General features: G+C 42.7%; 1 protein-coding gene and 1 long non-coding RNA gene across 10 annotated transcripts in view; one reads left to right on the top strand and one right to left on the bottom strand.

Annotated features, from left to right (window-relative positions):
- The window catches only part of PDXDC1 (pyridoxal dependent decarboxylase domain containing 1), a 62,469-nt gene that overhangs the window by 20,023 nt on the left and 26,918 nt on the right, over positions 1 to 15,528 (bottom strand). For 8 of the 9 annotated variants that reach the window (XM_033235662.1, XM_033235660.1, XM_033235661.1 and 5 more), the window contains 7 exons: positions 15,351 to 15,497; positions 13,132 to 13,321; positions 10,893 to 10,961; positions 9,979 to 10,057; positions 2,124 to 2,208; positions 1,180 to 1,228; positions 926 to 1,027 (listed from right to left, as the gene is read on the bottom strand). In XM_033235662.1, the coding sequence (XP_033091553.1) occupies positions 926 to 1,027; positions 1,180 to 1,228; positions 2,124 to 2,208; positions 9,979 to 10,057; positions 10,893 to 10,961; positions 13,132 to 13,321; positions 15,351 to 15,497 (721 nt within the window). The remainder of the gene's footprint in view (positions 1 to 925; positions 1,028 to 1,179; positions 1,229 to 2,123; positions 2,209 to 9,978; positions 10,058 to 10,892; positions 10,962 to 13,131; positions 13,322 to 15,350; positions 15,498 to 15,528) is intronic. The other variant, XM_033235666.1, reaches the window with a different exon arrangement.
- On the top strand, positions 505 to 8,741 carry LOC117097628. The gene is made up of 2 exons (XR_004443010.1): positions 505 to 556; positions 8,142 to 8,741. It is a non-coding gene; the product is annotated as an uncharacterized LOC117097628 (long non-coding RNA).

The raw sequence follows: 15,528 nt of genomic DNA, 5'->3' as shown, positions 1-15,528 counted from the left end.
CTGCAGCCTTGATCTCCAGGGCTCAATCAGCACTCCCACATTAGCCTCCTGAGTAGCTGGGACTACAGGCTCACACCACCATGCCTAGCTAATTCTTTAGTATTTTTCTATAGAGATGGGGTTTCGCCGTGCTGCCCAGGCTGGTCTCAAATTCGGGCTCAAACGATCTGCCTGCCTCAGCCTCCCAAAGTGCTGGGATTACAGGCATGAGCCACCACGCCTAGCCCACAACTACAATTAAAAAAAAAAAATGTGGTTGGGTACAGAGGCTCACACCTGTAATCCCAGCACTTTGGGAGGCTGAGGCAGGCAGATCACCTGAGATCGGGAGTCCAAGACCAGCCTGACCAACATGGTAAAATCCCATCTCTACTAAAAATACAAAATAAGCCAGACGTGGTGGCACGTGCCTGTAATCCCAGCTACTTGGGAGGCTCAGGCAAGAGAATCACTTGAACCCAGGAGGTGGAGGTTGCAGTGAGCCAAGATCATCTCACCATTACACTCCAGCCTGGGTGACAGAGCGAGACTCCGTATCAAAAAAAAAAAAAAAAAAGTTACAACCTATTGGACAATGTGGATCAGGAGGCTAAAAATTCCCCCACTCAGTCATTCCACATCTGGGAACCTATTCTAAGGAAATAATGAGAAACACAGAAAGACGTTCACTGCTTCGTTATTTCAGTAACAGAATCTGAAAACGTCCTGTAAGTTCATAAATGGAGAATAATTAAATTGTGACAGAATATTAGGCAACCATAAAATGTCACTAAAAAAAGTCTCACAAGTTACTCTTTAAAAAAATGAAATAGAAGTGAAATTAAGGGTATTTTTCACTTTTTCTTGTATTTTTCTGTATTTTGCCCCCAAAGCCAGTAATGTGTATTAGCCACACCCACTCCCTCCCCAGGGAGGGGAAACTGACCAAGGCAGGGTCATCGTGTTTATACAGTGTCACTGCAGGAACAGCTGGCAAACCCAGCCACGGGCCAGGAGTCATCGTCATGCTATCGCATTTGGTTGCAGCCTACCAAAACAAGAACAACTCTTCATTAGATGATCAGCATACACAAACCCAACACCCTCTTCCATTCATAAAAACTGTGAAGAGCTATGAGGGACTGAGTGATTTTAAATTCCTTCTTAAAAACACCAATATTCAGTAAATCAACAACATACCAGCACTGATGAGGAGACATAACCCAGAGCCAATGTTGCCAGATTCACACTGGAAGAAAAAACACCAGCCTAAGAACTAATTAATGTTGCTTATTCACTATGTACTTAAAAAAATAAAGGTTGTGCTGTTGCAAGTTGACACTTAAATATCTTTTAAATGTGTTATTAGCTTTTATAACAGCAAGAGAAGATGTGCTTTACACAAATGAAGGAAAATCCTGAAAACGCACTTTAATAAAAATGTGTCTCAGGAACTATCCCTGCTCATTTAGTATAATGGGAGTATTATTCTCTTTCATGGATCTCATTTTCCAGTTATCATTACTTACGGATCAAAAAGAAACCTCCCTGTATGATGTGGTGGATATGGGCTACTCTGGCTGCCCACATCGGTTCCCCCTGCTTCTCTTAATGGCCCTCCAACAGCCTTCTGGGGCGCCACCCCCATTTCCTACAGCAGAACATGAGCTTTGTGGGGAGGAGACACCACTATCTGCTCCAGAGGAGGGCAAAGAACCTGAACTATCAGAGGATTACTTCTCGCTGGCCACAGTGGCTGGTTCAATATGAGACTTGTTAGGACTTCCAGCTGACCACGAAGCTGGAAAGAAGGCTGGAGTTTCTGCAGCTACTTTGCACTGTAACAGGAGGAACTGTCCACAGAGAGAGGAAACCAAGCCCAGTGCCTGTAACTGGGGGAGCAGAGGTGGGAGTAAGACACTGAATCCTGGTTGATGTCGTGCCTGAGGCAGTCCTGGCACTGCTCTTCGTAGTTACATGAGCCAATAAGATCTCTTTCGGCTTAAGCCAATTTGGGTTATTTTGTGATCTGTGACCCAAAGAGCCCTTCGTGATAAATGTCACCAAAATGAGAGCATGGATGTCCAGTCCTCATGAGGACTCTGCAGGCCCGAATGGAGCCACCAGCCTGACCGCCAGCTTACCCCTCCACATGAAGCCATATGCCATACTGCTCACAGAGTTCTTTCAATCTCCCAATCTTGTCTGTGTGTCCTACTGCTGCAGTTCCTAGGATAAAACAAATCAGGGCATTAAAAGGAACAAATGTTTTCTAAGGCTTTATACCTTAAGCACTTTTATATACACTATCGCCCTAGGAGGGAAGTGACTTATTTTATTGAGATTTTCTTTGTGGAAGGACTTAAAATCAGTGTCTGCAAGTTGATTTATTACAAGCTTTGAGGAGCATGTAAACTCTATTACATGTATCTAATGTTATTAAAATCTTTTATATACTTATTTTCTATCTACTTGATCTGCTGCCTCATGAGCAATATATTCAAATCCCCCACTAAGACTGTGTTTGTCAATATATACTTGTGTTCTATCAGACTTTTCCTTTAGCTTTCCTTTATATATTTTAAGGTTATGCTCACAAGCACTCATAACCGTTATTTCATTTTTTTTTTTTTTGAGACGGAGTCTCACTGTCGCCCAGGCTGGAGTGGCATGATCTCAGCTCTGCAGCCTCCACCTCCCACGTTCAAGCGCTTCTCCTTGCCTCAGCCTCCCAAGTAGCTGGGATTACAGGCACCCGCCACCACGCCCAGCTTATTTTTTTGTATTTTTGGTAGAGATGGGGTTTCACTATGTTGGCCAGGCTGGTCTCCAACTCGTGACCTCCTGATCTGCCCGCCTTGGCCTCCCAAAGTGCTGGGATTACAGGCTTGAGCCACCGTGCCCGGCAGGTATAACTGTTATTTCTTTTAGGAGATTACATCTTTCATCAATATGAAGTCTGTTTTATCCCACACTAATATTGCTATGGTACTTTCATTTTGTCAGCATTTGTCCAACATGAACTTTTCCACCTTTTTAATTTATTTTATTTATTGTCACTTCCTGGATTATTTTGATTTAGATATGCCCTTTATAAAAATCATATAGGTGGGCTCATGTCTATAATCCCAGCACTTGGGGGCCTAGGCAGGCGGATCACGAGGTCAGGAGATCAAGACCATCCTGGCTAACACAGTGAAACCCCGTCTCTACTAAAAATACAAGAACAAAATTAGCCAGGCGTGGTGGTGGGCATGAACCCGGGAGGCAGAGCGTGCTGTGGGCCAAGATCGCACCACTGCACTCCAGTCTGGGCGACAGAGTGAGATTCCATCTCAAAAAACAAACAAAAAAAACCATACAGATGAATTTGTTTTTTTTCTACCCAGGTTCTTTGTAATACAGAACGTGCATTCTGAAGCCAGCTTAAGCATATTAAGCACTTTCAGCCACTCCCTTGGTAACTGATGACACTACAGATTTTGCTGGGGAGATCCCTTTTCAGAGAGAGCTTAGGTAAAACGTGGAGTCAGGCATTCCCCCAACCATCCTAAATTTCCACTTAGCAGCAAGCCAACTAATAAGATTTCAAACCCTCACCAACGCCCTCAACAAACACAGCTAAAGAAAGTGGTTCTTTTGTAAGGTCTATGCCAGGAAAATGGCTGAAAACTTTTTTCCCTCACACCCAAATCTACCTCAAATTAAAAAAAAAAAAAAAAAAAAATCTTAACAGACACATTTAGTTTAGCTGAAACAAGATCAAACGTCAATGCATGGGCTGTGCCACAGGCTCTTCCGGCAAAATAAAAGCATACTGCTGTGTGTTAGTGCCTGGGTCGCATTCAGATTCTCTTTTTATATTTCTTGGCAACATCTGGTGACTAAACCTTGAGATGTGTCTTCTGGCACCTGCAACATAGTAACACTGGCAAGTCACTAAGTCACATGCAAACTGCAGCCCCTCCAGTTTATCACGTGATTTATTATGGGTGAATTTGTGTTTTTAAACAACAATAAGGCAGGAAGTGATGGTTTTCTTGCTGGCAATAAAGTGAATACTTATGTGGTTTTTCTATTTTGTCTTTTTTTTTTTTTTGAGACAGAGTCTTGCCCTGTTGCCCAGGCTGGAGTGCAGTGGTGCGATCTCAGCTCACTGCAATCTCCACCTCCTGGGTTCAAGTTACTCTCCTGCCTCAGGCTCCTAAGTAGCTGGGATTACAGGCACCCACCACCACAACCGGCTAATTTTTATATTTTTAGTAGAGACAGAGTTTCACCATTTTGGCCAGGCTGCTCTCGAACTCCTGACCTCAGGTGATCTTCCTGCCTTGGCCTCTCAAAGTACTGGGATTACAGGCATAAGCCACCGTACCCAGCTTAAATAAGCAGTTTTACTGTAGTTTTTTTTTTTTTTGAGACAGTCTCGCTCAGTCGTCCAGGCTAGAGTGCAGTGGTGCAATCTTGGCTCACTGCAACCTCCGCCTCCCCAGGTTCAAGCGATTCTCCTGCCTCAGCCTCCTGAGTAGCTGGGACTACAGGTGCGCACCACCACAACTGGCTAATTTTTGTATTTTTAGTAGAGACGGGGTTTCACCATATTGGTCAGGCTGGTCTTGAATTCCTGACCTTGTGATCCGCCTGCCTCAGCCTCCCAAAGTGCTGGGACTACAGGCATGAGCTGCCAAGCCTGGCCTACTGCAGTATGATTTACATGCAATAAAACTCACTCATGTAAGTACAAAATCCAATGAGTTTTGACAAATCTATAGAGCATGTAACCACCAATATAATCAAGATTTAGAATACTTCCACCAACCCCCAAACCCCGTCAACCCTACTATAATTACCCTTTCCCCGACTCCTCACTGCCTGGAAAATCCTGATCTGCTCTGTCACTGTCGTTTTTTGCCTTTTTTTCTTTTTTTTTTTGAGACGGAGTCTCGCTCTGCCGCCCAGGCTGGAGTGCAGTGGCACAGTCTCGGCTCACTGCAAGCTCTGCCTCCTGGGTTCACTCCATTTTCCTGCCTCAGCCTCCCGAGTAGCTGGGACTACAGGCACCCGCCACCATGCTCGGCTAATTTATTTTTATTATTTTATTATTTTATTTTTAATAGAGACGGACTCTCACTCTGTCACCCAAGCTGGAGTGCAGTGGCACGATCTCATCTCACTGCAACCTCTGCCTCCCAAGTTCATGCCATTCTCCTGCCTCAGTCTCCTGAGTAGCTGGGACTACAGGCACTCGCCACCACACCCAGCATATATTTTGTATTTTTAGTGGAGACAGGGTTTCACCGTGTTAGCCAGGATGGTCTCAATCTCCTGACCTTGTAATCCACCCACCTCGGCCTCACAAAGTGCTGGGATTAGAAGCATGAGCCACCATGCCCGGCCTAGTTTTGCCTTTTATAGAATTTCTTATCAGTGGAATCATCCATTATTGTAACTTTTGTAGAATTTCTTATCAGTGGAATCACTCATTATTGTAAGTTTTGAGTCTGGCTTTTTGTATATGCTTTTGAAATTCATTCACGGTAATATGTATATCAGTAGCTCTATCTACTGCTTAGTTGTCCATGAGCTGAACATAGCACAATTTGTTTATCTGTTTATCCATTTACCAGGTGAAGACACTGGGGTTATTTCAGTTCTGAACATTTGCATACAAGTCTTCTTCTTTTTTTGAGACAGAGTCTCGCTCTGTCGCCCAGGCTGGAGTGCAGTGGCCGGATCTCAGCTCACTGCAAGCTCCGCCTCCCGGGTTTACGCCATTCTCCTGCCTCAGCCTCCCGAGTAGCTGGGACTACAGGCGCCCGCCACCTCGCCCGGCTAGTTTTTTGTATTTTTTAGTAGAGACGGGGTTTCACCGTGTTCGCCAGGATGGTCTCGATCTCCTGACCTTGTGATCCGGCCGTCTTGGCCTCCCAAAGTGCTGGGATTACAGGCTTGAGCCACCACGTCCGGCCAACAAGTCTTCTATTTTTTAGAGAAAAGGTCTTGCTTTGTCACCCAGGCTGGAGTGCAGTGACACTATCATAGTTCACTGCAGCTTTGACCTCTTGGGCTCAAGCAATCCACCCACCTCAGCCTCCCAAGCAGCTGGGATTACAGACACCTGCCACCACGCTGGGCTAATTTTTTTCTATTTTTTGCACATATGAGGTCATGCTATGTTGCCCAGGCTGGCCTCAAGGGATCCTCCCACCTTGGCCTGCCAAAGTGCTGGGATTACAGGCAGCATACAAGTCTCTGTGCGGAGATATGTTTTTATTACTCTTTATTATTATATGGCAATTCTATGTTTATTTACTTTTTTTTCCTAGCCAGTAAAGTGACTTGAAAATTCCATGTTCAGCTTTTTGAGGAAGTGCCAAGCTTTTCCAGAGTTGCTGTAACAACTCACATACCCTGCATTTGACGTTGTATTTGCATTTTACTTGCTCCAGGTCCTCCACATCCTCACCAGCATTTGACCTTTTTTTTTTTTTTTTTTTTTTTTTTGAGACAGTCTCACTCTGTTACCCAGGCTGGAATACAGTAGGGCTATCTGGGCTCACTGCAACTCCGCCTTCTAGGTTCAAGCGATTCTCCTCCCTCAGCCTCCCAAGTAGCTGGGACTACAGGCAAGCACCACCACACCCAGCTATTTTTGTATTTTTAGTAGAGACAAAGTTTCACCATGTTAGCCAGGCTGGTCTCCAACTCCCAAACCCAGGTGATCTGCCTGCCTCAGCCTCCCAAGGTGCTGGGATTACAGGCATGAGTCACTGTGCCTGGCCTGACATTGTATTTTAAAGAATTTTTTTTTTTTTTGAGGCGGAGTCTCGCTCTGTCGCCCAGGCTGGAGTGCATTGGCCAGATCTCAGCTCACTGCAAGCTCCGCCTCCCGGATTCACGCCATTCTCCTGCCTCAGCCTCCCGAGTAGCTGGGACTACAGGCGCCCGCCACCTCGCCCAGCTAGTTTTTTGTATTTTTTAGTAGAGACGGGGTTTCACCGTGTTAGCCAGGATGGTCTCGATCTCCTGACCTCGTGATCCACCCGTCTCGGCCTCCCAAAGTGCTGGGATTACAGGCTTGAGCCACCGCGCCCGGCCTTTTTTTTTTTTTTAAGAAAGGGTCTCACACGGTCACCTAGGCTGGTGTATGGTAGTGCAATCTTGGCTCACTGCAACTGCAACTTCTCTCTCCTGGGCTCAAGCCAATCTCCCTCCGCAGCCTCTCCAGTAGCTGGGACTATAGGTGCACACCACCACACCTGGCTACTGTTCAGTACTTTTTGTAGAAATTTCCTAGGGGTTTCGCCATGTTGCCCAGGCTGGTCTCGAACACCTGAGGGCAAGCGATCTTGCTGTCTCAACCTCCCAAAGTGCTGGGATTACAAGCATGAGCCACCTGTAATTTCTCCATTCTAACAGACATGTAGTAATGGCTCATGGTGATCTTAATTTGCATTTCACTAATGACTAATGATGTTAAACATCTTTTCAAGTGCTATACATTTTCATTTTCTTTGATAAAGTATGTGCTCAAATCTTCTGTTCATTGAAAAAATTGTATTGTAGGCCGGGCACAGTGGCTCACACCTGTAATCCTGGCACTTTGGGAGGCCAAGGCAGATGGATCACCGGAGGTCAGGAGTTCAAGACCAGCCTGGCCAACACAGTGAAACCCCATCTCCACTAAAAATACAAAAAAAATTAGCTAGGTGTGGTGGCGCATGCCTGTAATCCCAGCTACTTGGGAGGCTAAAGCAGAAGAATCGCTGGAACCCGGGAGGTGGAGGTTACAGTGAGCCAAGATTGCACCACTGCACTCCAGTCTGGGAAACAGAATGAGACTCCATCTCAAAAAAAAAAAAAAAAATTGGCCGAGCGCGGTGGCTCAAGCCTGTAATCCCAGCACTTTGGGAGGCCGAGACGGGCGGATCACGAGCTCAGGAGATCGAGACCATCCTGGCTAACACGGTGAAACCCCATCTCTACTAAAAAATTACAAAAAAAACTAGCCGGGCGAGGTGGCGGGCGCCTGTAGTCCCAGCTACTCGGGAGGCTGAGGCAGGAGAATGGCGTAAACCCGGGAGGCGGAGCTTGCAGTGAGCTGAGATCTGGCCACTGCACTCCAGCCTGGGCGATAGAGCGAGACTCCGTCTCAAAAAAAGAAAAAAAAACCTAAAGTGACCATATATGTCACATGAGTCTCTTTCTGAATTCCCTATTTTCTTTGGCCAACCTCACACAGTCTTACTTGTAGCTTCATAGGAAGTCTTGAAGTATGACAAGATAAGTCTTCCAATTTTGTTCTTTTTCAAAATTCTTTGGGCTATTCCTAGATCCCTTGTATTTCTATATAAACTCTAGAATTAGCTCATCAATTTCTATAAGAAATTGTAGCCTGTTGAGATTTTAAGAGGGACTGAGTTGAATCTATAGATTAGTTTGGGAAGAACTGACCTAATACTTAGTCTTTCAACTCATGTGTATGGCGTATCGTTTTTGGGTCTTCTTGAATTTCTCTCAGTAACATTCTTAGTTTTCAATGTATAGATCTTGCATATATTTTGTTAAATTTACTCATAAATTTTTCATGTTTTTTGATCCTACTATAAATGACATTTAAAATTCAATTTCCAATTGTTATTTGCTAGTATATAAAAATCCAGAAAATGGTTTAGATTTGATAATTAGTTCCAGTAGTTTTTCTTTAGTTTTCTATCTATACAATCATGCCTGCAAATAAAGTTTTACTTCTTCCTTTCTAATCTATATGTCAGTTATTTTATTTAACCTTATTGCACTGTCTTAGATTTCAAGTATGATGCTGAAAATGATAAATGGAGCAGAAAGTGGTAGTTGCTCTGCCGCCTATAAGGTAGATATTTAAGTGTGACATTTAATGTATTTTCTTTTTTTTTTTTTTTTTTTGAGACGGAGTCTCGCTCTATCACCCAGGCTGGAGTGCAGTGGCCAGATCTCAGTTCACTGCAAGCTCCGCCTCCTGGGTTTACGCCATTCTCCTGCCTCAGCCTCCCAAGTAGCTGGGACTACAGGCGCCCGCCACATCGCCCGGCTAGTTTTTTGTAATTTTTAAGTAGAGACGGGGTTTCACTGTGTTAGCCAGGATGGTCTCGATCTCCTGACCTCGTGATCTGCCCGTCTCGGCCTCCCAAAGTGCTGGGATTACAGGCTTGAGCCACCACACCCGGCCTAATGTATTTTCTTGTTTAATTTTTACAACAATCTTACAATGTCAGTACAATTATTTTTATTTATTTATTGAGATGGGGTCTTGCTGTGCTACCCAGGCTGGTATTGAACTTCTGGGCTTAAGCCAACATCTTGCTTGTCTCCTGAGTAGGGGGACTATAGGCACGTGCCACCACACCTGGCTTAAATGTGTCATTTAAAAATTCAGGCCAGGCACAGTGGCTCATGCCTGTAATCCCAGCAATTTGGGAGGCTGAGGTAGGCGGATCACCTGAGGTCAGGAGTTCGAGACCAGCCTGGCCAACATAGTGAAACCCTGTCTCTACTAAAAATACAAGAAATCAGCCAGATGTGGTACCACGCACCTGTAATCCCAGCAACTCAGGAGGTTGAGGCAGGAGAAACACTTGAGCCTGGGAGGCAGAGATTGCAGTGAGGTGAGATTCTGCCACTGTACTCCAGCCTGGGCAACAGAGTGAGACTGTCTCAAAAAAATAAAATAAAATTCAGTTTAGAACAGAGAAAGGAAGTACATGAAGGAGAAGATAGAGAAGCATTTACAATCTAAATGAAAAAGTATACACACACATAAAATAACTTCCAAAACAAACCAACGATTAAAGAAAATCTAACGAGCCAACTTCACTCTTACAGTTTTTGCTACAATGTGGACACGGACTATCTTAAACATGTGGCACATACACATTTCTTAAGACTTTATCTTTTATAGGCTGAGGACTTAGCCTCACTCCAGTGTATTCAAAATGGTAGGTTCAGCATCATGCTACCTACCTGCATTTGCGACAAGCAACAGGGGCCGTCTTCCACGCTCTATGTCCTCTTTAATCATTTTCTCCAGGAAGGCAACATCCTGGAACCAAAACAAACCATTAAAAAATGAGGCGCCTAGTATAAAAGCTAGAAAATGAAAAATTATTACTTACAAAAGAAGCAGATAACTCTCAAAAGTAATGTCAAATCAATTCTTACTCTTGACAATTTTTCTGTTTTCTCTCATCATAGATGTGAAAATCAAATAGTTTTCCTTGAAGACTAGAAAAATCAGTTAAACAAGATTAAAGGTAAAAACTGTACATATGCAAGAACATTTCTTTGGTTTTAAACATTTGCATTTAAATGAAATGTTCTCTCAACTCCCCTACAACAGCCAAGAATGTATCTCTACTACTACTCATTGACGTACCTGAACTAGAAAATAAAACTACCTTGAAAAAAGAAATACAAAACTCTAAAATCCATCCCTTCATTTTCCTTTCGGAATCATTAAGGAGAGATTTATCACCTGCATGTCTGAAAATAAGCAGAACTCAATCCCACGGTGACAACGAAGAACCTCATTTTCAAAATCTGCCCATTCATAAATCCAGGCAACAGTGCTAACTCATTAAAAGTACTAGCTTTAGAAGAAATTTCTGGTGCTTAATTGAGCTGCTATGTTTCTACTTAAAGCAGGTGATACAGTAATTACAAGACTCCTTTTTTAAGCCAGGTGCTCCTGACCTATATACCAACCAACCTTCATGGACATTCACATATTAACAGAAGCATATATTACACAATGCAAGGATCCAAGCAATACATGAGTAAGCTACTAATTATCTGGAGGCCAGCAAACAGAACTTCAATTGAAAGGCAGTTTCAAAACACAATCCCACATGATTTTACAAACCAGAAGTAAAACTCACCATCTGATGCTGGGATCCAAACATAGTGTTACAAGGTACACGGCACAAGCAGGGGAAGGGCAAGCCGAGCTGCAGGAAGAAACACATGACTTGACAAGAAAGCTCTCTGCACCATTCACTTCAGATTGTGAAAGGCTGTGGCTCTAAGACAAGCCATGATTATTCTAAGAAATCTCTCTCCTTAGGAACTCTTAATATTATAAATTGACGTAAAAGTACATTTAGAAAGCCAAGTCAAAAAAAAGGTGAATTTCCACGTGCCTTGTAAGAGGATATAATGTAAAATTGTCTAAATGAGTCAAGTTACTATCTTTGGTATATTCTAGAATATACCAGAAACACTTTGGCAAACACGGAAACAACTGGATCATGAGCATTTTCGTGGGGGTAATTTTGGATTCTTTCTCCAAGTATTACTGGTAAATAACACCAGCTGAAGGTATTCAAAGAACAGTATCTTATTTTTGGGTCCACCCACACCTAAAAAGTGATAAATATGGATTAGCAGATGCACATTTCTCAAGAGAAGTGAAGTCAGTGTTATGCACAGACACAGTGATTGTCAACTTAATTTTATATTCTTAATGTTTAGCTTCCAAGTCCTTGAGGAGTTTACACTTTTAGGAATTGTAAACAGTTGCAACATATTGTTCTGTATGACTAAGACTTGGTAGCTTTCAGAGACCAAAAATTTAATAAGCACATTTTTCTCCTTAAAGGATTAAAAATTATGAATGTGACACCCAAGTAAAATAAATCATCAAAAAAATACAGGTATTAAAAGTGAAAATGCCTCGCCCCCTACCCTATAAGCCACCAATCCACCCGTTAACAGTTTAATCCATAACCTGTCAGATATTTTCTAGGTATAAAATTATGTCTTTTTCTAGGTACAAAAACACAGGTATAAAGGATACACACACTTTAAAAAACATGGACATAACCATCTTACATATGCTGCTCTGCCAGCTGCCGTTCTCAACAGAACACTCTCACACATCTTTTGAAGGTCAGACTGTTGACCCCAAACAGCCTTGTGTCCCCAAGAGCCTGGCTTGCAGTAGACACTAAGTAATTCCTTTCACGTTTCAGAGGATTATTATTAAACTCCCCATTTTGTACACCCTCAAGAAGAGGACATAATTTCTTGCCACCAGTGATCACAGCTCAGAATCAATTTAAAAATCACTGAGTGTCTCCCAAACATACCCCTGGGACTCCTACAGCTTACAAGAGGAACCCTCCAAACCTATGGGTTTTGCTTTCAAACGTTCTTGGTAAAGAAGGTTAACAGTGTCTTATCTCGATGTAGTCCCCCCAGTTGGGCTAGAAGTACCATGAACTTTAAAAATAGTCATGCTCAGCCAGGCGTGGTGGCTCACGCCTGTAATCCCAGCATTTTGGGAGGCCAAGACGGGCAGATGACAAGGTCAGGAGATCGAGACCATCCTGGCTAACACAGTAAAATCCCCTCTCTACTAAAAAAAAATACAAAACAATTAGCTGGGCGTGGTGGCAGGCGCTTGTAGTCCCAGCTACTTGGGAGGCTGAGGCAGGAGAATGACGTGAACCCAGGAGGTGGAGCTTGCAATGAGCCGAGATTGCGTCACTGCACTCCAGCCTGAGCAACAGAGTGAGACTCCGTCTCAAAAAAAAAAAAAAAAAAAAAGTCATGCTCTTTGATCCAGCAATTCTAGACTGACTCTGAAAATCCATCTGAGGACCATAACCCTAAATAAAATACAGAAAGAGCTTTATGCACAGAGAAGTCCCTAACAGCACTACACAAAGAGCATTACCTGAAAATGGCCACGGAAAGCAAGAGAATGCAAACACTGTTTTCCAAAAAAGCAACAGTTAATTACTATATATTCACTTGAAGAAATACCATAAAGTCATTACAAATAAATTATACTTTGAAAAATTATTATTAAAATGATATATTCTTGTTTTAACAGTAAGTGAAAAGAGCCAGATACAACCATATAAACACAAACACATCCCCTTCGACTAACGTCTGGGAAGAAAGAGAAAATGTTGACTGTGGTTGCCCTTGGGTAATCTACCACATATTCTTTATTTCTAAATTCAGTAATTTTTACAAATATGACAAAAGCATATAAGACCATCTTACTTTTCACTCAACAAGAACAGCAACTAGAGAAATGGGTCAACTTTAAAACTCTCAGGGCAAAAGAAGACTTTATTTCTTTAAAATAGCCACCTGATACCACATTACCTGATTACAAAGGTATTGGCCCAGGCCAGGTCTAGCAGCAGCACTAAGATATATGACAGGCTTCTTGTTATATAACACATTGAAGCCATCCACTACGAAGTCTTCATATCGAGAATGAATGGCAAGCCTACATATCTTTGCAAGTCCTTCTCTTTCCTCTTCATGGAAATAAGCACAGCCATTTTCATATCTGTTAAGAGATACATATGAATATGCTCTCATTTCTAATTGAGGATTGTATAAGTCAACCTTAATAATCATGGAGACAATTCTTTTCTCAAGCTAGGAATTGTCACTTACACCAGGCAGAGAGGACAGGAATGTGAAAAATCCTCATAGATGGCTGACACCTCATTACAGCTAGGGTTACCAAGCAGCGAGACAATAACCCTCCATCCATACCCAATTCCATAAAGAGCAGAAACCGAAAACAAGTAGAGATCAGGAGTTCTCAGACATAAAAAGCCTGAAGATCATGGTTCTGGCTTATTATGAACTAAAGCCAGCACTGGATAACACAGGCATAGTTTATAGCAAGAGTCTCAGCCTAAAACATCCAAAGTAAATAAAACTGTCAAAAATGCTACTCAGAGGCTGGGTGTGGTGGCTCACACCTGTAATCTCAGCACTTTGGGAGGCCAAGGCAGGCGGATCACCTGACGTCGGGAGTTCGAGACTAGCCTGGCCAACATGGTGAAACCCTGTCTCTACGAATTGCCAGCTGTGGTGGAGTGCCTGTAGTCCCAGCTACTCAGGAGACTGAGGCAGGAGAATTGCTTGAACCTGGGAGGTGGAGGGTACAGTGAATCAAGATTGTGCCATTGCACTCCAGCCTGGGTGACAGAGCGAGATTCTGTCTCAAAAAAAAAAGCTAGTCAGGCTAACTTTTGGTTTTACTATAATCTGCTGAGGCTCCATCTCCTAGAGGAGGAGGGACAATTTCAACTACAGGCATTAGATTTTTACTAGAACAACAGAACACTGCTCCTTTAATAAAGTTGGGCAAACTTATACTCCTGCTTGGCCAAGTTCTTTCCCAACACTGAAAGTGAGGATCTCTCAAGTTAGGCAAACATTCCTTCTCCATAAAAGTAACAGCTTATAAACCCAATACCACTAGTCCTATGTCTCCTACTGAATCCTTCATCTGTTGTAATTCCTTAATATTACGAGGATTATCACAGAATAAAATGAATTTCAATTTCATAGCACATATTCACCTTCCTTATGAGAGAGTTTTCTTTTTTTTTTTCTTTTGAGATGGAGTCTCGCTCTGTCACCCAGGCTGGAGTGCAGTGCCTCAGCCTCCCGAGTAGCTGGGACTACAGGCGTCCACTACCACACCCGGCTAATTTTTTTGTATTTTTATTAGAGACGGGGTTTGCCGTGTTAGCCAGAATGGTCTCGATTTCCTCACCTTGTGATCCCCCCACCTCAGCCTCCCAAAGTGCTGGGATTACAGGCATGAGCCACCGCACCTGGCCTCAAGAGTTTTCTTTCTAATAAAACACAAGCTAATATTTTCAAAGCACAGCTGGCCCTCCGAACCTGTGGGTTCTGCATCTGTGGATTCAATCAACCATGAGTAAAAAATCTTCAGAAATTTAAAAAGATGGGTGCATCTGTACTGAGTATCTACAGACTTTCTTCCTTGTCATTATTCCCTAAACAATACAGTGTAACAACTGTTTACACAGCACTTACATCATATTAGGTATTATGTGTAATCAAGAGATTAAAGTATACACGAAGATGTGCCTAAATTATATGCAAATACTGTGCTATTTTACATAAGGGATTTGAGCATCCATGAATTTTTTTATCCATGGGGTGAGGATGAGAGGTCCAGAACCGATCCCCCAAGGACACCCAAGGATAAGGGACAACTGTATTTGAATCTAGATCATTGCTCTATCTTCTACTGACATATGCCAGTTAGATACCCCACAATAACTGCTCACCCTATCAAACACATACGTGCTTCTATTCTCCACCCTTCACATGTGTTAGTCTATTAGCTCATTTAATCCTCACAACACTTCTATGAAATAGGTATTAATACTATCCCCATAACAAACGATGAAACAGGCATTGAGAGGTTAAACACTTCTTCCAAGAAGGAGGAAATCTGAACCTAAGTAGTACAGCTCCAGAAAAAAGATCTTTCCGACTATACCCGACTCATAAAATTCTTCACTGGAAACTCATCATGTCTTTACCTGAAAATTCTGCATAGCCACAAGGTGGTATCTGAAAGTATCCTAGTTGTAAGTTTTCTCAGTTTCTCTTTGTCCAGAGTTGAAATATAAGCTCCCAGACTATGTCCCAGCAAAGCCATATGACCTTGTTCTCCAATATTTTGGATTCTATTAAGCAAAGTTAAAGTATTAGAGTCAA

Source organism: Trachypithecus francoisi, unplaced genomic scaffold (assembly GCF_009764315.1).
Source record: "Trachypithecus francoisi isolate TF-2019V2 unplaced genomic scaffold, Tfra_2.0 Lachesis_group15, whole genome shotgun sequence".
NCBI classification, from domain to species: domain Eukaryota; kingdom Metazoa; phylum Chordata; class Mammalia; order Primates; family Cercopithecidae; genus Trachypithecus; species Trachypithecus francoisi.
This window is presented reverse-complemented; position numbering and strand designations above follow the sequence as displayed.